The 26,865-nt window shown below is 42.4% G+C and overlaps 1 protein-coding gene across 1 annotated transcript in view; it reads right to left on the bottom strand.

The window, feature by feature from the left end:
• Window positions 1–26,865, bottom strand: part of LOC142250590 (rho GTPase-activating protein 6-like) — a 194,731-nt gene that overhangs the window by 51,605 nt on the left and 116,261 nt on the right. The window contains exon 7 of the mRNA XM_075322772.1: window positions 24,409–24,559. Within this exon, the coding sequence (XP_075178887.1) occupies window positions 24,409–24,559 (151 nt within the window). The remainder of the gene's footprint in view (window positions 1–24,408; window positions 24,560–26,865) is intronic.

Raw genomic sequence — 26,865 nt, 5'->3', positions numbered from 1 at the left:
CATTTCCAATTTTTAGTGCCAATGTCCTTAGCTCATCTGTTCCCTCATCAGCACAATGTTTTCACATGGACCTGTCACTACGTCCGTCCTAACTGCCTGAATGGTAATCGTAATTCCGAATTCCACAATTTTCTGATTGCAAATTAACATTGAACTTTACAGCTACCATACACATTAGAGGTTTGTTGGCCAAACATGCCAATAATCATGGTACTGAAACACCATCTGTGTGTAGAGGTGCTCGAGTCCCTACCCTGTTTTATGCTTTATGTTGTGTACTTGTAATGTGAAAGGTGTTTTACACTAAGCATATTATATGTGGTTCTGATTGATTGAAATGTGTGTTAACATCTAAATGCTGAGAGCGGAGTGTAGGTTCTCGATGTAGTTGAGCCAGAGCCGTTTACCAGCAGGCACCACCTGGAGGGCGGACTGGAGCAGTGGTAGATTAGATATCAGATAGGACAGGGTTAAGTCAAGGTAGAGGAGGAGCGACAGGTAGCAAGAGGGTTGGCTAGTAGTGAGGTCATCGTGGGGTGCCAGTTTTGGAATGGGTTCGGGTAAGTGAAGATGTGGCCACAGTGTCAGGGCCAGTCAGGGAACCCTGAGGTAACCTCGAGAGGTCCGCAGCCTATGACTCACCCCAGCGGGCTTAGAAAGTTGTGCGACTAGAGAGCTCTCGGGGCCCAGAAGCGAACAAAGGTGTGAGGAAGAGGGGGAAACGGAGACACAGAGCTGGCAGCTTGAGGACAAGTTCCAAGATAGAGGTCAAGAAAGAGAACCCCAGAAACAGTAGAATAAGAAATGTGAGGTGTGAGACCATGTCTGTCCCAATGGTGTATGAAATAAACTGAACAAATTTGGTTGCCAAGTGAAATCTGGTGTTGTATGGGTTACTATTTTGTGTATGACGAGGATCGGCAGCAGGGTGATGGACACCAGCCTGAAAAAAATAGTAAGTATCGCGCACCCCACCCGAAGTCACACCCATACACAGTTTCCTTAGTCAAGGAGCACGGTGCCCGGCATCCGTGCCTTCCTTCATCTGTATGGTGGACCTCCTGACTCTCCCTGATAGCAGATGACAGAGATAAGAATCAGGCAGTTGCCCAATTTCAACTTCCTGATCATTTGGTTCTCGAAGAGATTATCTGCCACTACAGGAGTCTGACAGCAGTTTAAGAAAATGTTATCTTAAAAATGGTCCTTGATCTGCAGAAAAGAGGTTATAGAGCAGGTGACGGTGATCGGACTAATATGCACATTTGTGGGAAAAGCTTCTGTGGAAATTATATTTTATTGAATTCTCTGGTGTTATGTGCAGATGAGTCTAGTGGGCGGTCCTACGAGTGATTGACAGTCCTCTCTGTGACTACATGCAGACATAGTTGTCAATCACTAGTAGCACCGCCTACTGGACTCCTATACATACAACACCAGGAATTTCAAGAAATAAAAGGTTATACTGAATTCTTTCCCACAAACGAATATATCATACTGCTCAGCTTCTCCTGCTCTGTACCGTGCTGCCCACAGATCAGTCGCCATGTACAACCAAACAGGTTCTTTTTAAGGTCCATTTGCACTGTAAGATTATTGTGAACATGCATTGCTGGGAAGACTTGTTTCACAATAATCTTGCAATAGTAATGGGCTTCCTATCACCCAATAAATGAGGAAAACTGTCGTTATTCAGGTGAATTGATCTTTTGCGCTGCACTAAAGCTCATGGCTCTTGGCGGTGTATCATTCTGTATAAACAGAACCTGGACTAGCGAGAACAATGGTAATCTATGTGCACTGCCCGGTTCATTACAGACTGTTTAGTGTGCATCATTTAGCGCTGTCTGCCTGTGTAATCAGGCAACTCAGTGACTGCCGATCAGTAAAATTTCGGCTGTTGTTTAATACTGCAGGTCAGTTTGTGTAAGATAGCTATAATTGCTATCTAATGTACTGTACATGGCCATCTAATGTGCATGGCAAACCTTAAAGGCTTTGTGCGCACTAGAAATGAGAAGTTTCTCAAGAAAATTTCTTGAGAAACTTCTGGGAGTGAAAGATTTCCGGACCTCCGGAAAAAATCTGCACCAAATCCGCATGCGGATTTGCCGCGGATTTGCCGCGGAATAGCCGCGGAATTGCCGCGATTTTCCCGCGGGTGGTTCCCTGCGGATTTTTGCAGGCTGTACTGCCGAAATCCGCAGGGTACCTGCGGAACTAATGGACATGTTCATTTTCTCAAGAAAGTTTCTCGAGAAATTCTTCTCAAGGAAATTTCTTGAGAAAAATCCGCACCAGTGCGCACAGCTATTTTTTTTTACCATAGGATTTGCTGGGAAATGTCTGCACAAAGATTGCAGACATTTCTCAAGAAATTTCCGCGGCAAATCCACAGGTAAATCCGCGGGTAAAACGCACAAGTGCGCACATAGCCTAAAGGGGTATTCCCATCTCCAAGATCCTATCCCAATATGTAGTAGGTGTTATAATACTAATATCAAATACCTCCAATTAAAAAGGTAGTATAGTTCTCCAGATGAGCTATGTTGCCCACCTATTGTGCAGGGCATTGCAGCTTAAGTATCTATGGTTATATCCACTCATATAGTAACAGTTAGTTGCACGTGGTCATAACTATGGATACCTAAGCTACTGCAATGTCCTGCACATGAGGTAAGAGACATGGCTATATCAGGAAAACTAGACTACATTTCTAATACTAATATTATCACATCTACTACATATTGGGAGATGATCTTGGAGATGGGAATACCCCTTTAAATGTTACTAAAACTAACGTTGACCATCTTCTTCATAAAAGCTGGTGCTGCAAAGTGGCTTGCGTAGTGGCCGTGGCTGAGTGCTACAGAACAACTCCGAAAGAGCAAATTATAGCTGACAGTGGAAGGGCTGGATTACTGACAACTAATCTAGTATTGATGACTTATCTTGGATACGTAATAGATTTGTTGAGACCTGACAACCCCTTTAAGAATGAAAAAAAATCTACATTTTAATCAAATGTATCTAAAAAAAATAATAACTTTTATTATATTGTGTGTTGTAGATGTTTCTATATTAAGTGATGTCAGTTAAATGTAATTTACATATCAATTAATTTCCCCCTAACCCTGTGCACAATTAAAGGGATTGTCTACTCAAAATATATTGATGTCTTATTATTTGGATACATCAATATCGACTCAATGTTGGTTCAGCTACCAGTACCCGGAAGTGGTCACTACATATCTTTCTTTTCCCTTTCTTTCATCCTTTCCTTTTCTCTCTTTTCTCCGCGGAATCCTTTCTAAGGTCCCCCTTTTGATACATAGAAGCATATTAAATTCTCATCGGTCTATTTTAGGGGTACTTTACAGGCTGCGACATCGCTAGCAATTGCTAGCGATGTCGTGTGCGATAGCACCCGCCCCCGCCGTTGTAACGATATGTGGTGATCGCTGCCGTAGTGAACATTATCGCTACGGCAGCATCACACGCACATACCTGGTCAGTGACGTCGATGTGACCACCGAACAATCCCTCCCTCAAGAGGGAGGTGCGTTCGGCGTCACCGCGACGTCACCGTGATGTCACTAAGCGGCCGGCCAATAGAAGTGGAGGGGCGGAGATGAGCGGGACATAACATCCCGCCAACCTCCTTCCTTCCGCATTGCTGGTGGAGGCAGGTAGGGAGATGTTCGTCGTTCCTGCAGTGTCACACATAGCGATGTGTGCTGCCGCAAGAACGACGAACAACATTGTACCTGCAGCAGCAACGATATTAAGGAAATGAACGACGTGTCAACGAGCAACGATTTTTCACGTTTTTGTGCTCGTTGATCGTCGCTCATTTGTGTCACACGCTGCGATGTCGCTACTGACGCCGGATGTGCGTCACTAACGACGTGACCCCGACGCTATATCGGTAGCGATGTTGCAGCGTGTAAAGCGGCCTTTAGAGTTAAAGCTTCAACAATACCAAGGTTGTTTCTGTATATTTCTTCTATTAGGGATGTTGCCTTACTATTAAATGATGTTCTTGAATGACCAAATGTTATATTGCAATATGTTTTTGTTAGATTTTTATCTGTTCAACTTGAATTTTAATAAAAAGAGATTGAGCCTTTTTCTTCCTGAAGGGGTTGTTGTTTACCCCAAAACAGGTTATATTTTAGAAACAAATAAAATTATATTACTTTGAAGAATTGTTGATAGGGTATACTAATCTTCACTACTAAAGAGGGAATAAATCTAGCCATTTCCTATCATCTCATCAAACAAATGGCAATGTTACCTCATGTGTTACCACTAATTCAAGGACAAATGTAAAAAATGTAAGATTCAGAAAAAAATAAAAGCTAGTAATAAAATAAAAAATATGAATAAAATAAGTTAAAAAATAATGTTTAAACCCTGTGAGATAAATTGAAACCCCTTCTCAAACCCATGCTGAATATGTGCCCTTCTTCACTGTGCTGGACTATGGCAAATTACTTAAATCTTATGATGGACTGTGGCACTTTGTGGCTGATTCTGTGTTAGACTGTGGTCATCATTTTGTGTGTTCGTCCTCTTTATGAGGTCAAGGTTATTATTGGGCTCACTTTAGACAAGTTTGTTGGCACTCAGATTTTACCGCAGTTTGCCATGTCTTAAGCCAAAAACTGGTGGTCGTGTACCCCAAGTATGTGATCTGCATACATGCGGTCACATGCCAACTAGACGTGTGTGGCCTCTCGCAACACAAGTGTATTGAGAGAGGCTGGAAAAGTCTAGTCGAATGTATCCAGAAGTATGCAAATCATATGCCTGCCCGCTCCTGGTGATGGTGAATCCTGACAGTGTTCATTGTGCATGATGTGAGGATTAATAAGTCTGCAGTCACAGAGTGACTACAGATTTGAGCCCCAAGAATGGACAAGCCCTTTAATAAATGTTAAACATAGCATGTGCACTAGGCTCAGGACAAAATGTGACACGTGCTCCCCATCTTTAGCCCTCATTCACTGCATCAAAGAGAAGCTGCAGGTGAAAAAGGTCAAAGGGTGGTGGGATTTGGGGGTCTATACTACTGTGGGTATGCCCGTGGTGGGGTTTGGGGGGGTCTATACTGCCAAGGGGGGATGCTTGTGATGAGATTTAGGGAAGTTTACAATGCTGGGGGGATGTTTTTATGGGATTTGGTGGGTCTATAATGCTGGGGAGATGCCTGTGGTGGGTTTTGGGGGGTGAACAATGCTGGGGAGATATCTGTGGTGGGATTTTAAAAATCTATATAATGCTGTGGGGATGCCGGTGTTAGGATTTGGGTGTGTATGTGTAATACTGTAGGAATATTTGTTGTGGGATTTGGGGGTATACAATGCTGGCAAGACTTCTGTGGTGGGATTTTGTGGGAGGTGCCATATTGTAAGGTTGCCTGTTGTAAGATTTTGGGGGTATACAATGCTGGTTGACACCTGTGCTGGGATTTTCTAAGTCTATAAGGCTGTGGGTATGCCTGCGGTGAAATTTTGGGGGTTTATGATGTCTATGGTGGAAGTTGGGGTGTGTGTAATGTGGGGTGGGGAGGCCCTTAATGGGACTTTAGGGTTGTGCAATTCTGGGAGAGACCTGTGGTGGGATTTTGGTGGGTGTGCGATGATGGAAGATGACTGTGAATGTGATGGGATTTTTTTGGGATGTATAATGATATCTGGGGTGGGAGTTTGGGGATGTGTGATGCTGGGGGAATGCTTGTGTTGGATTTGGGTGGTGTACCACACTGGCCTATGATGTAATTTTGGGGGTCTATAATGGTATGCGGATGCCTGCGGTAGGATTTGCAGGATGTACAATGCTAGAAGATGCCTGCAGAGGGATTTTGGAGGTCTATAATGCTGGGTGGACACTTGTGGTGGGATTTTGGGGAGTGTGTGATGTTGGGGGGATGCCTGTGGTATAATTTGGGGGTCTATAATTCTGTGCGATGCCTGTGTTGGCAGTTTGGGGATGTGCAATGCTGGGGGGACACTTGTGTGTGATTTGGGTGGTGTACCACACTGGGGGGATGCCTGTGGTGGGATTTTGGGGGTCTATAATGCTGTGTGGATGCATGTGGTGGGATATGAGATGTGCAATGCTGGGGGGAAGTTTGTGGTAGGATTTACACTCCAGGTACACCGCCCTTAGTCCTACAACCCAGGAACAGCGCCTTTAGCCCTACAATATGGAGAGCGTTCTTAGATAGCCCTACTACTTAGCCCAAGGTCCCAGGAACAGCTGTCGTATAGCCCTACTACCCAAGGACAGCTCTTTTATAGCCCTAGTACCCAGGGACAGCTGTCGTATAACCCTACTACCCAGGGACAACTCTTATGGCCCTAGAACCCAGGGACAGCTCTTATACTCCAACTACCCAGGTACAGCTGTTGTATAGCCCTAATACCCAGGGACAGCTCTTGTATTGCCCTAGTACCCAGAGACAGCTCTGTTATAGCCCCAAAACCCAGGGACAGCTCTTGTATAGCCCTACAACCCACAGACAGCTCTCGTTCAGCCCCACAACCCAGGGACAGCTCTCTTTTAGACCTACAACCAAGAGACAACGCTTGTATAGCCCTACTACCTAGGAACAGCTCTCCTATTGCCTTACAACTTACGGACAGCTTTTGTATAGCTCTATGACCCAGGGACAGGTCTCATATAGCCCTAGTACCAGGGACAGCTATTGTATAGGCCTTACTGTCTAGGGAAACTTCTCGCATAGCTCTACCATCCAGCAAAAGCACTCTTATAGCCCACTAACCAGGGACAGCTCTTCAATAGCCTTTCTACCCAGGAAGAGCTCTTTTATAGCGTTTCTACCCAGGGACAGTTCTTATATAGCTCTACTTCCCAGGGACAGTTCTTGTATAGTCCTATCCAGGGACAGCTCTTGTATAGTTGAACTACCCAGGGATAGTTTTCTAGTTTTCATATAGCCATACGAACCAGGGACAGCTGTCGTATAGCCCTATTACACAGGGATAGCTCTTATATAGTCCTTCTATCCATGGACAGCTCTCATATAGTTGAACTACCCAGGGACAGCTCTTGTATAGCCCTACTACTCAGGGACAACTCTTGTATAGTCCTTCTATCCAAGGACAGCCTAATATAGTTGAACTACCCAGGGACAGTTCTTGTATAGCCCTACTACCTAGGGACATCTCTTGTATAGCCCTACTAACCAGAGACAGCTCTCATATAAACCTACTACACAGAGACAGCTGTCATATATACAGTTAGGTCCAGAAATATTTGGACAGTGACACAATTTTCGCAAGTTGGGCTCTGCATGCCACCACATTGGATTTGAAATGAAACCTCTACAACAGAATTCAAGTGCAGATTGTAACGTTTAATTTGAAGGTTTGAAGAAAAATATCTGATAGAAATTGTAGGAATTGTACACATTTCTTTACAAACACTCCACATTTTAGGAGGTCAAAAGTAATTGGACAAATAAACCAAACCCAAACAAAATATTTTTATTTTCAATATTTTGTTGCGAATCCTTTGGAGGCAATCACTGCCTTAAGTCTGGAACCCATGGACATCACCAAACGCTGGGTTTCCTCCTTCTTAATGCTTTGCCAGGCCTTTACAGCCGCAGCCTTCAGGTCTTGCTTGTTTGTGGGTCTTTCCGTCTTAAGTCTGGATTTGAGCAAGTGAAATGCATGCTCAATTGGGTTAAGATCTGGTGATTGACTTGGCCATTGCAGAATGTTCCACTTTTTTGCACTCATGAACTCCTGGGTAGCTTTGGCTGTATGCTTGGGGTCATTGTCCATCTGTACTATGAAGCGCCGTCCGATCAACTTTGCGGCATTTGGCTGAATCTTGGCTGAAAGTATATTCCGGTACACTTCAGAATTCATCCGGCTACTCTTGTCTGCTGTTATGTCATCAATAAACACAAGTGACCCAGTGCCATTGAAAGCCATGCATGCCCATGCCATCACGTTGCCTCCACCATGTTTTACAGAGGATGTGGTGTGCCTTGGATCATGTGCCGTTCCCTTTCTTCTCCAAACTTTTTTCTTCCCATCATTCTGGTACAGGTTGATCTTTGTCTCATCTGTTCATAGAATACTTTTCCAGAACTGAGCTGGCTTCATGAGGTGTTTTTCAGCAAATTTAACTCTGGCCTGTCTATTTTTGGAATTGATGAATGGTTTGCATCTAGATGTGAACCCTTTGTATTTACTTTCATGGAGTCTTCTCTTTACTGTTGACTTAGAGACAGATACACCTACTTCACTGAGAGTGTTCTGGACTTCAGTTGATGTTGTGAACGGGTTCTTCTTCACCAAAGAAAGTATGCGGCGATCATCCACCACTGTTGTCATCCGTGGACGCCCAGGCCTTTTTGAGTTCCCAAGCTCACCAGTCAATTCCTTTTTTCTCAGAATGTACCCGACTGTTGATTTTGCTACATCAAGCATGTTTGCTATCTCTCTGATGGATTTTTTCTTTTTTTTCAGGCTCAGGATGTTCTGCTTCATCTCAATTGAGAGTTCCTTAGATCGCATGTTGTCTGGTCACAGCAACAGCTTCTAAATGCAAAACCACACACCTGTAATCAACCCCAGACCTTTTAACTACCTCATTGATTACAGATTAACGAGGGAGACGCCTTCAGAGTTAATTGCAGCCCTTAGAGTCCCTTGTCCAATTACTTTTGGTCCCTTGAAAAAGAGGAGGCTATGCATTACAGAGCTATGATTCCTAAACCCTTTCTCCGATTTGGATGTGAAAACTCTCATATTAACAGCTGGGAGTGTGCACTTTCAGCCCATATAATATATATAATTGTATTTCTGAACATGTTTTTGTAAACAGCTAAAATAACAAAACTTGTGTCACTGTCCAAATATTTCTGGACCTAACTGTAGCCCTACTACTCAGGGACAGCTCTCTTGTAGCCCTACTACTCAGGAACAGCTCTTGTATAGCCCTACTATCAGAGGACAGCTCTCGTATAGTTGAATTACCCAGGGACAGTTCTTGTATAACTGATGCAAAATTTTATTAAAGGACGTAAAAATTAATGTGATGACAAAAATAGGGAGCCCATGTGTGGCGTAAGGCTACGCGTTTCGAACGCTGCCTGCGTTCTTTGTCAAGCCTGAGTGAACATGTCTTGCTCACAAGCATTTAAACTCACTCCCACCAATGGGAGGAGTGTGTTTAATCAGAAAGCACATGTGCCAGCATGGGGTAGATAACATACAAAGCAACAATACAAAAATTCAACAATAAGTGAACAGATTTTTTTTTTATTTTTTTTTCATATATACAGAAAAGATTTTTGATATTAAAATTCCACATAAAAAAACTCTATCATCCGAAATGTACATGCGAACATTATCTACCAAGATTTAATAATGAAACATGACATCTCGTCTCAGATTAAGACCATTGGGTATTCTAGTTCCCAAATGAAATATCCAAAAAGCCTCACGTGTGAGAACTTGATGTTGGATATCACCACCACGAGGAGAGATTTTAACTTTTTCTAAGCCAAAAACACGCAGAGAGTCAGTATTGCAATTGTGATGTGAAATAAAATGTCTGGATGCCGATGAGAGATTTCTAGCTGGAATAACGGTGCCCTTAGAATTATAAATATCCCGGATATGTTCATTAAAACGCACCTTGAGTTTTCTCACTGTACAACCAATATAAAGTAGGTTGCAGCTGGTGCACTTAATGCAATAAACCACATTGGTGGTATTACAATTAATGTACCTCGAAATGGAATATGTGGCAGTCTCACCAGTATTTGAAAATGAGCTACAAGGTAAGGCAAATTCACATGTGCGGCAGCGTGAGGTGCCGCACCTAAAAAATCCCTTGTGTTCAAGCCAGGTGGAAACAGGTTTATTTTTTACAAAAAAACTAGGTGAAAGAATGTTGCCCAGTGAAGGTGCTTTTTTAGCAACCACATTGCAACCAGATTGCAGTATGGTTGCAAGAACAGGGTCTTCATTTAAAACGGGTAAATAACGTTTAATAATATTTTTGATGTAATTAAATTGTGTGCTGTATTGTAAAGATAGCACTATTTTGTTATGCAATTTCATATTATTCTTATTGTTTTTACATTCAGAGTTTTTATTTGAAAAATTTATCAAATGATCACGTTTTTTATTTTCTACTATCTTGCGTGCTCTCTGAAGTGTCCAGGATGGATAACCCCTTGCACTTAATCTGGATTCAGCTGATCTGACTTCATTGTTATATACAGAATGCTCACTGCAATTACGCAAAACCCTGGTAAATTCACCCACTGGTACAGCTTTGATTGTATGATTAGGATGACTACTCATAGCATGTAAAATTGTATTTCCAGCCAGTGGTTTACGATAAATACAAGTGGATATAATCTGGTTAGGCATGCCTGTGAAAGTCAAATCCAAAAAATTAATTTTATTATTGTCACAAAAATGGGTGAATTTTAGATTGAATTGATTATTGTTTAAATAATTCATGAACTCCGGAATTAATAAGATGGGACCATTCCAAATGAATAACTGGTCATCAATAAATCTACCGTACCAGTGGATGAATTTACAGTAAGGGTTATTAATATCATATAAGTATTTTTCCTCCCAATGAGCCATAACCAAATTCGCAATTGAAGGCGAAAATTTAGCACCCATAGAAACTCCGTGGTACTGTAAATAAAACTGTTTATTGAACACGAAAAAATTATGCTCCATCAAAAATTGCGCAACTTGTATGATATAATTTTGAAACGCTGAAGAATAGGAGCTATATTTATTCAAATGAAAAATCAAAGCTTGTATAGCTACAGATAAAGGAATAGTAGTGTACAATGATATAACATCGCAACTAAGCCAACTAAAGCCTGTTTGCCAAATTTTATTGGAGAACTGATCAAGAATGTCAATACTATCTTTGATGTACCCTGGAGTTCTATGGGTTAAAGGCTGCAGTATTGAATCCAGCCATTCACTCATATGTTCATTGGAAGAACCGATACCTGAGACTATTGGCCTCATTGGGGGAGGTGATATTCCCTTGTGTGTTTTGGGTAAAGCGTGCAGAGTCGGGGTAACAGGATGTTGTACAATGAGATAATCCCTTTGTTTCTCAGTAATATAATTCAAATGTACACCTTCATCAATCAATCGGACAATCAATGCAGAAAATTTCTCAGTAGGATCAAAATCCAATTTTTTGTATACAGTGGGGTCGTTGAGCATGGATTCAACCTGGGTGCAATAAGCCAGTGAATCCATTACTACAACAACCCCACCCTTGTCTGACATTCTAATTACAATATCAGTCATTGTTTCAAGATCCTGCAGTGCTTTTCTTAATTTAAAAGACAAATTGTGCCTGGCAGGTAGAGTGTGAACACTGTCATGCAGCTTTTTTAAATCCTGTTCTATTAAATCCTGAAATCTATCCATGCATTCAACCCGTGAATTTATTGGATAAAATGCAGGGTTTTTTGGAAAAAACTGAGTAGCTTGATCAATGGAATTATCATCAGCAGTATTCACACTCAAATCCTCCAAGCACAACACTGCACGTTGTTCTGAAAAGTCATAAGAACGATAAGGGTTAATACTGACAGGATTATTCACATTAGAATGTCAGACAAGGGTGGGGTTGTTGTAGTAATGGATTCACTGGCTTATTGCACCCAGGTTGAATCCATGCTCAACGACCCCACTGTATACAAAAAATTGGATTTTGATCCTACTGAGAAATTTTCTGCATTGATTGTCCGATTGATTGATGAAGGTGTACATTTGAATTATATTACTGAGAAACAAAGGGATTATCTCATTGTACAACATCCTGTTACCCCGACTCTGCACGCTTTACCCAAAACACACAAGGGAATATCACCTCCCCCAATGAGGCCAATAGTCTCAGGTATCGGTTCTTCCAATGAACATATGAGTGAATGGCTGGATTCAATACTGCAGCCTTTAACCCATAGAACTCCAGGGTACATCAAAGATAGTATTGACATTCTTGATCAGTTCTCCAATAAAATTTGGCAAACAGGCTTTAGTTGGCTTAGTTGCGATGTTATATCATTGTACACTACTATTCCTTTATCTGTAGCTATACAAGCTTTGATTTTTCATTTGAATAAATATAGCTCCTATTCTTCAGCGTTTCAAAATTATATCATACAAGTTGCGCAATTTTTGATGGAGCATAATTTTTTCGTGTTCAATAAACAGTTTTATTTACAGTACCACGGAGTTTCTATGGGTGCTAAATTTTCGCCTTCAATTGCGAATTTGGTTATGGCTCATTGGGAGGAAAAATACTTATATGATATTAATAACCCTTACTGTAAATTCATCCACTGGTACGGTAGATTTATTGATGACCAGTTATTCATTTGGAATGGTCCCATCTTATTAATTCCGGAGTTCATGAATTATTTAAACAATAATCAATTCAATCTAAAATTCACCCATTTTTGTGACAATAATAAAATTAATTTTTTGGATTTGACTTTCACAGGCATGCCTAACCAGATTATATCCACTTGTATTTATCGTAAACCACTGGCTGGAAATACAATTTTACATGCTATGAGTAGTCATCCTAATCATACAATCAAAGCTGTACCAGTGGGTGAATTTACCAGGGTTTTGCGTAATTGCAGTGAGCATTCTGTATATAACAATGAAGTCAGATCAGCTGAATCCAGATTAAGTGCAAGGGGTTATCCATCCTGGACACTTCAGAGAGCACGCAAGATAGTAGAAAATAAAAAACGTGATCATTTGATAAATTTTTCAAATAAAAACTCTGAATGTAAAAACAATAAGAATAATATGAAATTGCATAACAAAATAGTGCTATCTTTACAATACAGCACACAATTTAATTACATCAAAAATATTATTAAACGTTATTTACCCGTTTTAAATGAAGACCCTGTTCTTGCAACCATACTGCAATCTGGTTGCAATGTGGTTGCTAAAAAAGCACCTTCACTGGGCAACATTCTTTCACCTAGTTTTTTTGTAAAAAATAAACCTGTTTCCACCTGGCTTGAACACAAGGGATTTTTTAGGTGCGGCACCTCACGCTGCCGCACATGTGAATTTGCCTTACCTTGTAGCTCATTTTCAAATACTGGTGAGACTGCCACATATTCCATTTCGAGGTACATTAATTGTAATACCACCAATGTGGTTTATTGCATTAAGTGCACCAGCTGCAACCTACTTTATATTGGTTGTACAGTGAGAAAACTCAAGGTGCGTTTTAATGAACATATCCGGGATATTTATAATTCTAAGGGCACCGTTATTCCAGCTAGAAATCTCTCATCGGCATCCAGACATTTTATTTCACATCACAATTGCAATACTGACTCTCTGCGTGTTTTTGGCTTAGAAAAAGTTAAAATCTCTCCTCGTGGTGGTGATATCCAACATCAAGTTCTCACACGTGAGGCTTTTTGGATATTTCATTTGGGAACTAGAATACCCAATGGTCTTAATCTGAGACGAGATGTCATGTTTCATTATTAAATCTTGGTAGATAATGTTCGCATGTACATTTCGGATGATAGAGTTTTTTTATGTGGAATTTTAATATCAAAAATCTTTTCTGTATATATGAAAAAAAAAAAAAAAAAAAAATCTGTTCACTTATTGTTGAATTTTTGTATTGTTGCTTTGTATGTTATCTACCCCATGCTGGCACATGTGCTTTCTGATTAAACACACTCCTCCCATTGGTAGGAGTGAGTTTAAATGCTTGTGAGCAAGACATGTTCACTCAGGCTTGACAAAGAACGCAGGCAGCGTTCGAAACGCGTAGCCTTACGCCACACATGGGCTCCCTATTTTTGTCATCACATTAATTTTTACGTCCTTTAATAAAATTTTGCATCAGTTTTACTACTACTACGAAAGCTGGATTTTTCTTTCTTCTATTGGACCCTTGCACTGCCAGAGTGTTATCCTTGCATGCCGGACTTTGCCCCAGTTGAGCTGGATCACCTTTTTTCCTTCTCACAGTTCTTGTATAACCCTACTACCCAAGGACAGCTCTCATATAGCTGACACGTCCAACTCCAGGGCCGGGGGTACTCGGAAACGGGGCTTACTAGTCCGGGGATGTCAGCGGTGGCGGGGTTTGGCTCCATGACCTGGCGGTCTCTTTTAAATAATAAAGGGAATGATGATGGGAGTTGTATTTTTAAAGATTTTAAAGTTCGTGGTTTTGCGGCTATGTGGACCGCCGCTGTGCTGCGTGTTCCCCGGGGCAGGTGATGATGGGGCAGCTGAGGTAATCTTGCTCCCCACAGATAGAGCAGGACCCCGGGGTGACCGCTGAAAATATGAAAAGATTATGATGGCAATTTGTAATGCAGGAGGAATGGAGACGACACCAGGGATTTGCAATAACACTCACTGTACCGGTTTCAGGTTGACAGCCAGCTTAGTCCACCACGGTATGTTGGGATTCTCAGTGATGGGCATCCGCCGATCCCGAGTAAGTCTTAGGCCAGTACCGGTTCTCCTTTGTTTGCCTTTCCAGGTTGTCTCGTCTGTGCTGACTCTCTCCCGCCGGTCCTGCTCCTCCACACACAGTGCCCTGAGCTAGGGGTCGCGGACCTCCAAAAGGGACTTTTGCCTATTTGGCTCCCCGATTCTCTGTGACCCCCTTCCAGCGTATTCGTGTGCTGTTTGTGGCCCAAAGGTGAGTACAGCCACCCTGGTCTTCGGTGTTACTAGAAAGTCCTAAAGTCTTTTTCTAGTCTAGAGACCGGGTCCCCGTTTGCGACCAAATCCCTCCACTTTGGGATGTTGCTTGTGGAACAAGACTATAGAGGAGTCTGAAACCTCATCCCCAAATTTCTGGGATTCTGTCCTCAATGTCACCAAGGTTGACGAAGACCCCCCAGGGTACAGACTCCTAGTCGGTCTCCTCCCCACTCCTGACTTACTCTGTCAACTGTCAACTTTCAAACTTAGCTCTGCCCATTTTACCTCAGACACCTCACCTACTAAGCTCCACCCCCAGGCTGGCTCCAGAGACTATGCAAGGGGCTTAAGTGCCATATCCAGATTACTGGTCGCTAAGCATTAATAGGACCTGCCCTGGCCCTGATCTAATGTGTGAGCTAACAATAGGGTGTCTGCAGGTTTTTGGTACGTGAACCGGTAGATGGCCTCTTTCTTACCCAAGATGGAGCACCACACCTCTGGCTGAGGTGCAGTACCTCTGTGGCGACGGTAGCCTCAGGGGCGCCACATAGCCCTACTACCCAGGGACAGATCTTGTATAGGCCTACTACCCAGGGACAGCTCTCATATAGCCCTACTATCCAGGGACAGCTCTCGTATAGTTGAACTATCCAGGGACAGTTCTCGGATAACCATACTACCCAAGGACAACACTCATATAGCCGTACTACACAGGGACAGATCTCATATAGCCCTACTACCCAGGGACAGTTCTTGTATAACCCTACTACCCAAGGAAAGCTCTCATATAGCCCTACTACCAAAGGAAAGCTTTCATATATCCCTGCTACCCAGGGACAAATCTTGTATAGCCCTACTACCCAGGGACAGCTCTCGTATAGCCCTACTACCCAGGGACAGCTCTCGTATAGCCCTTCAACCCAGGGACAGCTCTCTTATAGCCTTTCTACCCAGGGAGAGCTCTCGTACAGCCCTTCTACCCAGGGACTGCCTCCGTATAGCTCCTGACCAGTTTGTGCATTGGAGTCCATGCTTGTACCATGTTGCATGGAGATCTGCATGAGCCGATACAATTACTAGCGGCCCTTTGAAAGCCACTATAATGCTGATGTAGCCCAATGTGAAAATAAGTTTGACACCCCTGACATAACGTGACTGCAGACTTTCCCAACCCTTTTTATTTTGTTAGTTATTTTACTTGTAGATCTGGCCAATGTTTCTAAGTAGATTAAATTGGTGAAAGGTGCTCAGAGCATAACTGCATTATAAATGCATTTTTAATGTAAGAACACATCCAAACCCATATGACATGTATTTTTAATGTAACAGCACGTCCAAAGCAATGTGACATATTGATGACAGGATCCCAAGGAGCAGAGCTCTTATCAAGCTAAAATTATGTTTGCCTTGTAACACACACTTCCTCAAGTCTTATTTTGGTAACTCCATGATTTAGCTAGTTTTTTTCTGATGTAAACTCACATGAAGGGAGGACAGAACACATAAATGTAACCTATTTAGTGTATACAGAGCATAACTTTTATTACAAATAAGTAATTAAAACTTTTTTTAACGGCCTTCAGCTTGATCTCAAGCCATGGTGACTTCATGGATGAACGATCTGTATGTGTCATGCACAGACTAGGGGATGTCCGATGCATGGTGAAACATACAACAAACAAGGGGTACACCGGGGACACTTTAACAACAGTGGGCCCTGGCGCTAGGGAGGGGAATGATGAGACACCGCCTGCACTCACCTGTAGCTGCACCCTGCACTGCTAGCAAGTCATATACAGGTTCCGCACTTGGCGCCAAGCAGAATACCTGAAACAATAGGAAGCCCTGTGATAACCATGGCTAGTGAGCTGGCAGGTGAGGATTGCTATTCCCACTGCTGCACTAAAACAACATGAAGGGAAGGTACGACAGACAGGGGAAACAACAAAGTGTAAAGTCCAACATCAAGGATGCAATCACATTCACCAGGACTGCAGCCTACACCGCTTCAAACAACAAAAGGGCTAAGCAGCTCCTTCCACCTCCAGGCCTAATTGCAGAATAGATTCAGAAAAAACGGCGACCTCTACTGGGAGATGTGACATATATAGGGGAAGGGAGTGGTCACCAACTGGAAATACCTGAGGCCAGGAATAAGAAGCTGCTGGAAAGGAAAACTGACATTAACCCTAGAAGTGCCAAAAGAAAGGAAACTACATTTAATATGAGGCATCTCAGATGGCATTGTGAGACTCTGGCCCAGCTCCTGTCACAAGTCTCTGAATGCAAAGAGATAGCCGTGACAGTAGGAAGATCGATCTTGTACAAGCAGAGAAGGTCCACCAGGGTCTTCTCTGCTTGATAGTATCCAGCCATTGAGTTGCTGGTCTTCCTCTTCATTTTGTTCCTTCTATTCTTCCGACCATGATGTCCTTCTCCAGTGTTTGCTCTCCAAAGTAGGCAAGTCATTGCTTTGTGATCTTTGCTTCGAGTGACACATCTGCCTTGATTTTTTCCAAAATTGTTTTGTTTGTTCTTCTTGCCATCCATGGTACAATGGGCTGCAATCAGGGCCACAACTGCGTCTGTCCTAAGAAAATGATGGGGGAGGCCTACCCCGGAAGACTGATAGTGGCATTGTGTGTAATTAATAATTTGTTTGGGCTCGGTGTGGATGTTTTTGGTGAATTAAAAAATTATAATAAAAATGTTATATTTTATATAACTTGTTTTGTAATTTTGCATTTTTATAACAGATGTTTGGCTTGAGATTTACCCTACCTTATTCTCAGTTCTGTTTCAGAGAACATCAGACAGTAAATAATAATTGCCTTATTTATATTTATGCCATTTTGCCCTCTCCCATCCTTAGGGTAAGGTCACACGCTGCATATTTACAGTGTATTAATAAAAAACTGCTTAAAAATCAAACTGGTGGATGCAAATGTATCTTTGCAATTTTGCCAATTTTCTGAAATAACTGTATTAAAATGAGTATTAAAAAAAATATTTACATACTTTTAGATAAAGCTACCTTGTCTGAGAAGAACTGACTACCATGGATCTAATATTCGGAGGACATGATATTGCTTTCTCTAATGGGGCCAACGGACAGGTTTTTTCCCCTATGGGGATAGGAGGATTATGCTCTCTAAATTTCCATTCTAGTTACCTAGTCTTTTCTCCTGTTCTTTTTTTTTTTTTTCTTCCTTTGATTATCTTCTCTATTTTTTTTTTCATTTTATCGTTGTCTGATAACCTCCTTTGCTCTGACTCTTGGAAGAGGTTTCGGATGTAGGACATACTCATATTAATTAAGCGATTTTTGGGTCACAGTTGTTGATCTTGCACTATCATGCATTTTAGTTAAAGGGAATCTGTCAGTAGGACCAACCCTCTTAAGCCGTCTATATGGGCATGCAGGCCATAGGAAGCTGAATAAAATGACACTTTGATATATGTGATCCGATGTCTTATTCCCAAGGAATCCAAGTTTTTCTTAATAGGCAAATTAGCTGTTAAGATCTATGGGCCAGTCACAGCTCTCCATGATAATCTTCCTATACAGCTTATTTTAACTGTAAAGGAGGAGTTACCAATTTGAGACATGTAATGACTGACGGTCCACTCTCCCGATTTATATGTCTCACACTGGTAACACCCCCTTTACAATTAAAATAAGCTCTGGAGGCAAATTCTCATGGAGATCTGAGTCCAGCCCTTAGATCTTAACAGCTCGTTTACATATTAAGAAAAATGGGGATATCTGTGGAATAAGACATTGAATGGCAGATATTAGGGTGTTATTATTTTTAGCTTCCAATGATTTGCATGTCCATATAGACGACTCAGGAGGTTTGATCCCATTGACAGATTCCCTTTAAAATCTTCATATTGTAATTGACATAAAGTCTTATTTCAGGGCCATGGTCTTATTTTCTACTTGATGTTATATTATTACTATTATGTTGATGTGATATATTCTCTCTTTTTTGTCCGGACTCACTGTTGTTCTCTATATTCTTATTATTTCATAAGCTTTGTGGACTTATATCTTCATTCATTTTATTTTTTTCATTGTATAATGAAATAAATATATAAATATATATATATATATATATATATATATATATATATATACAGTATATACTGAATATGTTATACTGAATATGTTATATATATATATATTTATATATATATATATATATATAACATATTCAGTAATGTAATATGTAAATATACAGTATATAATGTAATATATAATATATACCGTATATACTGGCGTATAAGATGACTTTTTACCCCCTTAAAATAATGGCTACAGTGGGGGGTCGTCTTATATGCCGGATATATCATAATCATAATCATACCTCGGCAGCAATCTGCGGCGCCGTCACTTTAAGGCGCGCAGACATCCTGTTTTGAATTTCATCTGTGGGCGGAGCTACCGCCTTCTCAGTCCCACAGATGAAGGAGGCGAACTTCTGTCCGGCGCTGTGTGGGCCCCCTCTCCACCGTGACCTAATCGGGTAAATGCCCTCCCCGCCTCCCCATTATGGGCCACGGTGAGCTGCTTCTAACCCCCCAGATGTATGCCCTGCCAATCCCCCCCCGCCGATGCCGCGGGTGCTGTACCCGCCGAGCCGCGGGTGCAGGCCCCACAGAGCAGCAGAGTTGTGTGTATTTGTCTGTATGTAGCAGAGTTGTATGTGTTTGTCTGTATGTAGCAGAGTTGTATGTGTTTGTCTGTATGTTTCAGAGTTGTATGTGTTTGTCTGTATGTAGCAGAGTTGTATGTGTTTGTATGTAGCAGAGTTGTATGTGTTTGTCTGTATGTAGCAGAGTTGTATGTGTTTGTCTGTATGTAGCAGAGTTGTATGTGTTTGTCTGTATGTAGCAGAGTTGTGTGTGTTTGTCTGTATGTAGCAGAGTTGTATGTGTTTGTATGTAGCAGAGTTGTATGTGTTTGTCTGTATGTAGCAGAGTTGTATGTGTTTGTCTGTATGTAGCAGAGTTGTGTGTGTTTGTCTGTATGTAGCAGAGTTGTGTGTGTTTATCTGTATGTAGCAGAGTTGTGTGTGTTTGTCTGTATGTAGCAGAGTTGTATGTGTTTGTCTGTATGTAGCAGAGTTGTGTGTGTTTGTCTGTATGTAGCAGAGTTGTATGTGTTTGTCTGTATGTAGCAGAGTTGTATGTGTTTGTCTGTATGTAGCAGAGTTGTATGTGTTTGTCTGTATGTAGCAGAGTTGTATGTGTTTGTCTGTATGTAGCAGAGTTGTGTGTGTTTGTCTGTATGTAGCAGAGTTGTGTGTGTTTGTCTGTATGTAGCAGAGTTGTGTGTGTTTGTCTGTATGTAGCAGAGTTGTATGTGTTTGTCTGTATGTAGCAGAGTTGTATGTGTTTGTCTGTATGTAGCAGAGTTGTGTGTGTTTGTCTGTTTGTAGCAGAGTTGTGTGTGCCTTATGTTTATAAGTGACAGTTTTGCTGCTATATACAGTACCTGCATGTCATATGCATTTGAATTAAAATTAACATGTTGCAATCAAAGCAGACTTTTTTTCATTTGGGAGCGGGGTAGTCTTATACAGTGAGTATATCCCAACTTCTAGGGCAGAAGTTGGCGGTCGTCTTATACGCCCAGTCGTCTTATACACCGGCATATACGGTATATATATATATATATATATATATATATAATGTAAATATATATAATGTTCAATAATAATGTTCAATAAACACTTTGAAACATAAAAACTATATTTCCAATTTGATTCCAAGCTTATAATGAAACTGCAATGTTTCCAATGTAAAAAAGAATTGTCCAACAGTCTAAGTTACTTTGGACCAGATGTACATATTTTGTGACATTTTAGATTTTTTGTTGCAACATGAAGATATTGCATTCAAGTTGTCGTACTTTGTGCATTAGTTTTGTGGAGTTTGCTAAAGTTCATGTGAGGAGCTGGAGCGGATTAAAGACTATTGGACCCATGGAGGTAGAGCGCAGTCCACGGCTCTTAGGGATACAGACTTCTTCCTGCATGGAGCTCTGCTTACGTCGATCTCATTGTTGTTCTCGTTGTGTTTTATTAGGTATTTTCTTGCTTGTCAGTTTATGGTACACAGACGGCCAGGCAGGAGATTGGTAATTAAAGAAATCATTCCATTACTTTTGTTAGTGTCTTAAGGGCCTTAATTAAGCCATTATTCTTCTAGCCACTAGTCCCATTAGGCCTAAGCCACACGGCGAGAAAAACAGTGCGAGTGGAGTGCTATAAAACATCGCATTCCACTCGGACCAATTCTAGCCTGTGTGTCAGCACACATGAGCGATTATTTTCTCAGCCCTAATCGGACTGAGAAAACAATCGCAGTATGCTGCGATTGTAAGCCGAGACTCTTTCTCTCGCACCCATTCAAGTGAATGGGGTGAGAAAATAATCGCACTGCACTCGCGGTACACCGCTAGTGCAGTACGAGAATGGCAATAGCCGGCTATGCAGGAGAGAGGGAGAGAAATCTGTTACACGTCGTGGCTCTCTTATTGCAAGGAATGAGGTGGTCCCCCATTCCTTGTCTGCCACGAGCCCTCCTGCTCAGCAGCGCCAAAGGTCTGGGAGACAGCAGGAGTTGTTTTCTCAGAGACACAGCAGAAGGGTGACACCTAGTGGTTCTCCCCTTGCAAGGAATGGAGCGGTCTCCCATCCCTTGCCTGCCACGAGCTCTCCTGCTCAGCATCACGGAGGCTCTGGGAGGTTGCGCAGTGTGCAAAGAATATATGCTCAGGGAAGCAGCAAGACTTCCCATGTCTCTGCACATTGTGAAACCGGGGATCCCGCCTTTATGACCCAGAGGCAGGAAGATGAGCATGTGCTCCACGTGACGTCTTCTGATTCGCTCACTGATATCACACGGCCCGATGACGAGGCTGGTGATGTGCTAAATCCTGACTGGCTGGGCCAGGACCTCACGAATCCTGATTGGGTCACACCCGTCTCGCGCCCGCCCTTGGGTGGAGCTACACCTCCTTAAAAGCTCCCCCTGCCATCATGGCGGCGCGCGACCGTCCTTCTATGTTTGGATGTCTGGCAGCGTGCTGCCACGCCACTGCTTAGGCATTATTGTCTTTTGTGGGCTTTGCCCTTGCTGCTCAGGCAGCACCTAGTTTGCAGGTCTTGCCCCTGCCTTGCTGCTCCGGCAGTATCCCGTTTAGCAGGCTGTGTTCCTGTCCCAGGTGAGCTCCTCGAGTCTCTGTCGGACTCACTTGGTTTCTGAAGCACACGTGCGTGGGCACCTCTGTGCTACCCCCGTGCCATATTCCTGTGACTCCCGCTGGCACACGTGTGTAGGCTCCTCTGTGCGTCCCCGTGCAACAGGTACACCGTACGAGAAGCCCCGAGCCATACAACCCTCACGGGTTAGGGCGGACCGGTGTACATAGATCGTCTGTGACGTTCCAGACGATCACTAGCAGCAACCCGCTCACTCTTTCCTGACCATAGCAGCGGTCCCTTACACCGCACAGTGGACCTTGACCGGCGGAAGCTGTCCATTTCCCATCTTGGCACGCTTCCCCGGGTCCCCCTCGTAACAGAAATCCCTCCCTCCCCTCCTGAGTGCCGGCCCGCCCCCCGCAGCTGAGGTCTACTCGCACGAACGGACCTCAGTTGCAAGGTTACACCTGAGGATGGCAAGTGTATCTTGCTGAAACGCGTTGTGTTAATACAAGAGCTTTATGTTATTAATAATAAAGCCAAATTTCTTAAAAGATCAAAGACCAAAGATCTATTACTAGCGCTCACAAAGACCGGAATCTTTTTTCTATATGCCTACTCCCATAAGGGAATCCGGATATAGCTGCTGTGAGTAATAGAATCCATCAGATCATTTGAACTAACAGCGGGAGTACGCAGGTCCGCACGGAGCTCCAGGATTCAAGAAGTCGGTGAATCTGAAGCCAGCAGCGGCAACAAACCTGGATCCACCCAGCAGAACAACGGATAACGCCAGCTGAGACAGTCCCTCATCCCCCAGAGGAATTATACATCTAACACCGGGGTTGTGCGAGGGCGCACAACCTAACCAGGTGAGCAATTCTATAGTATAAATATACAGAAATCACTGCACGGGTGCTTCTCATATGCGCTATATTTTATCTCTACAGTGTTACAGTGATACTAGACCCAGTGGATCTGCCACCCCAGGAGGTCTCACATGCAGTTCCAAGTGAGGGGTTCATCTTCAGGAAAATACCTTTACCAATGCACAGTTAGCATTGGGGGTGTTCCTGGGTGCCGGCCTCAAACCAAGGGGGCAACTTTGAATACTTAGGACACTGACAAGGGGAATGGGGATTATTTCCAGCTGGAGTTGGATATATGTGCTACAATCCTGATATCCATTGTTTAGAGGAGCATAAGGACTGTTGTTGGTGTCTGGAGTTGCTTTCACGTGCTATAGTCGTGGCACCAGTCATCTGCAGGAGCATAGGCTGTGACTGCAGACCATACTGGTGGGGGATACAGAAGCTGTGGCCAACCAACAATTGGGAGACAGTGGATATCACCACGTACAGGGGCAGTAGATCTACCAGTCCTGATTTTGGATCCCATGGCATCTGTCATGCTTGTCAGGTATGACAAGCGTGGCAGGGGGGCATTTTGACCTACATGCATCTGACGCACAACAAAACACAACTAACAAAAGGGATACTAGGGAACCAATAACAGTGGGGGGCCCTGAAACTAGTGAGAGGGGATGTGGTACACCTCCTATCCTTACCTGCAGCTGTCTCTACTCTCCTAGCCAGTCCCTATACAGTCGTTGCAACTGTCGCCGAGCAGGAACCTGAGACCCTGAGTGGACCCTAAAGATGCCCTGACTAGTGAAGGGTAGGTGAGGTACACCACTGCACTGACAAGACACAAGGTAAAGTAAACCAAACAGGGAGGAAAATCAACAAAAAGTATAAAGCCTGAGAGCAGGAAACTTTCACAGCAGAACCTTCCTCCAAGGCGGCCAGAGAACAAATGAGTTTGTGTCTTCAGCAAGGATTTCTAGGAGGACACTTCTATTTAAACCTGAAGGAGTGTGGCTACAAAGCAGTTGCAGCTGACACACTCAACCAGGAACTGCTGGACACAAAACTGACATTAACTCCTGATGTACTGGAAGAAAAAGAAACCACGTTTAAATGAAGAGTCCCACATGGAAATGAGGGATCCCAACCCTGAATTCATCACTAGTCTCCAAAAATAGAGAGAAGATCATGCCAACATCTCATTGTAGCCATCTACCCATAGTTGCTGCAAGACCGTGGACAGAATAGTAAAAATATTTGCATTGTTAATCTGCCTAAGTGATTAATACAATCTACAACCTCAGTTCTTCTCAGTTCAATATTTTTTTTTCCTTATTTTGGACACCTTTTATAATGCACCTATCATGTCAGAGAAGACAATAATTTGGTGGCGTCAAGACCGTGACAAGAGAAGGACATCAAGCAACAGGCTGCAACGTAGGAAATAACTAAGCAAACAAAACAATGATATTGGTGTACTGTTTCTTTATTATCTCCTGCGCTGCCCTACATTTATAATATCTTAATACATATTACTTTAACAGAAGTTGCATCTACATGTTGGTGGGTATTTACCAGCAGTGTGTATAAATGCCGTGTACAGCTCCCGAGGTAGAAGAGGCTCCTTCAAGTCTCTTAGAAATGCCTTGAGCACTGCAGACACATCATGAACACAGATGTCTTCTCCGAGCAGCTTATCTCCCGAAATAGCAAATTCTTCTCGCAGCTGTGTTAATAGAAATACTAGATACTTAATTATGATAAAATTTAGTCCTAGTAGCTACTTACATTTGATATAATTAAATGTGGTTTATACAATATGCTGGATAATTTACAATATGCTGCAGTATATACAAGGTCACAGGGGAGATTTATCTAGACTAGCGCAAGGAAAAAAGTGATGCACACAGCAAACAACTGGATTCCAGGGGCCTTTAAAAGAAATTGAAGGGATATTCCCATTTGCCATTCATAAGAAAAACCATAACTGCCCCCCTTGAGTTCTCATGACCCAGCTTAGCCCTCTGCCAAACAGTTCTTGTATTTTGGGGGCCAAAAAAATGGTTTCCCACGGATAAAGGATGGGTTAGGGTCCCTGGATTTTGTTGTGCTGCAAACTTTGTTGACTTTTAATATCCTTCTAAGTTACAGTAAATGTGATTTTTATCCTCATGTAATCAGTATAAACATAGAAACAAAGAAGCAGAGGAATCTCAGGGGAAAATAGAGAACTATATTCTGAATGACTAATACTTTAGCAAGCAATGTGCAGACGATGAAGGACGAAACTTACTAAAGGTGAACATCACAATGACTAGAACATGTAGAACATGTTTTATTACAACACCTGTAAAAGGCAATCACGTAGACTTTGTCATTTGATATGATGTTACTTGCTGCTGCGCTATAGGGATGTTGCGGTACAGGAGTTCTATCTGTGCCATCTGCAGTGGGAGCCGGCTGTAATGCACAGCTGCCGTTCCACTGGATGTGCTGGGATTGGAGCTGGCTCCCATCCTAGGATTTTAACCTCCAAGAAGCCACTGTCAATAGTGACAAGGGCATGCAAGGAGTTTAACAGTGAAGAGTACTCCCTCTCTTAGACCATTGACACCCCACAACACGATCATAAATATTATTATTATTATTATTATTATTATTATGTTGTCATAATTCTAGATAGCTTTTTTTTTCTCCACGCCTCTTTCCAACGCATAAAATTAAAAGTGATGAAAAAGTATATATTGTCCTGCTGGAAAATACAAGCACTCAAATCCCGTGTCTGCTGAGGAATAAAAAGTTATGGGTATTAGAATATGAAACAATAAAATAAAAATATTTTTTCATTAATTTTTTTGTGGAAAAGCACAGTAGCAAAGTGTAAAAAAAATCCGCACCAAACAAAGATAACGTGTCAATTATACCTGAAAATACAGGACTTGGCACTGTACCAGATGAACAGTAAAGGTGATTTATTGATACAATCCAATATGTGGACCTTCATCAGAATTAATAAATCGGATTGCGAGGATGGAAGAGATATAACGAGTTGAAGAAATGTTAACACAATGTTTAGAGTGATATTCATTGTTATGATGTCATGGCTCCATTCCGGGGTTTGAAGCGGTGACCTCTGGTTGTTGGTTCAACTACTGAAGTATTTTTTGCCTTTCTTTCTTTGCCTTCATGATCCACTTCTGTTCAGGTGTGAGCACTTTCTCCTTTGGTGTGATCAATCACATTTTGGAAGGGGCTATTTATACTCAATGCTCACATGTCTCAGTTCTGGTTATATTTCTGGATCGATGGTTGTGTGGATTCCCAACTCCGTGGTTAAGGTTTTCTTACTGAGACATTGCTATTTTTTTCCCTGCAGTTTGTTTGTGTGAATCCCTTCCTTGTTATCTCCTATTTTGTTTCATTTAGGTTTGGGAGAGTTTTCATGTATTTCGTTATTCTTTTTGGTTTCTTATATTCCATAATTCCTTCACGACTGTGTTTGCACATTCCTAGCCCTGTGTTTCACCCTCTGCCTGTGTGTACTTGCTTTATGTTTATGGTTGTTTTTGTGTTACACTTGATTTATATCTTAGGGTGCCATTAAGGACACTTGGAGTAAACTGTAGAAGAGTAGAGGTGCTATTATGTAATCTTAGGGTGCCAACCTCCGCTATCAGGCAGGGACAAATCAGGGTCTGGTCTAGGGCAAGTACTAGCCTGTTTTGGGATCTGTGGATTTCTGGTTTTACATCTCTCCTGGTTTGTCCATCCCCGTGAGAGTGTTAGGGGTACTTTGCACACTACGACATCGCAGCTGCGATGTCTGTGGGGTCAAATCGAAAGTGACGCACATCTGGCATTGCTGTCGATATCAGAGTGTGTAAATCGTTTTTAATACGATTAACAAGCGCAAAAGCGTCGAAATCGTATCATCGGTGTAGCGTCGGTCATTTCCATAATTTCGGAAGGACCGATATTACGATGTTGTGCCTCGTTCCTGCGGCAGCACACATCGCTGTCTGTGAAGCCGCA

The sequence above is a fragment of the Anomaloglossus baeobatrachus genome, chromosome 9 (genome assembly GCF_048569485.1).
Source record: "Anomaloglossus baeobatrachus isolate aAnoBae1 chromosome 9, aAnoBae1.hap1, whole genome shotgun sequence".
Lineage (NCBI taxonomy): Eukaryota > Metazoa > Chordata > Amphibia > Anura > Aromobatidae > Anomaloglossus > Anomaloglossus baeobatrachus.
Note: the sequence above shows the minus strand (reverse complement) of the source record. Positions and strands in the feature narration are given on the sequence as shown.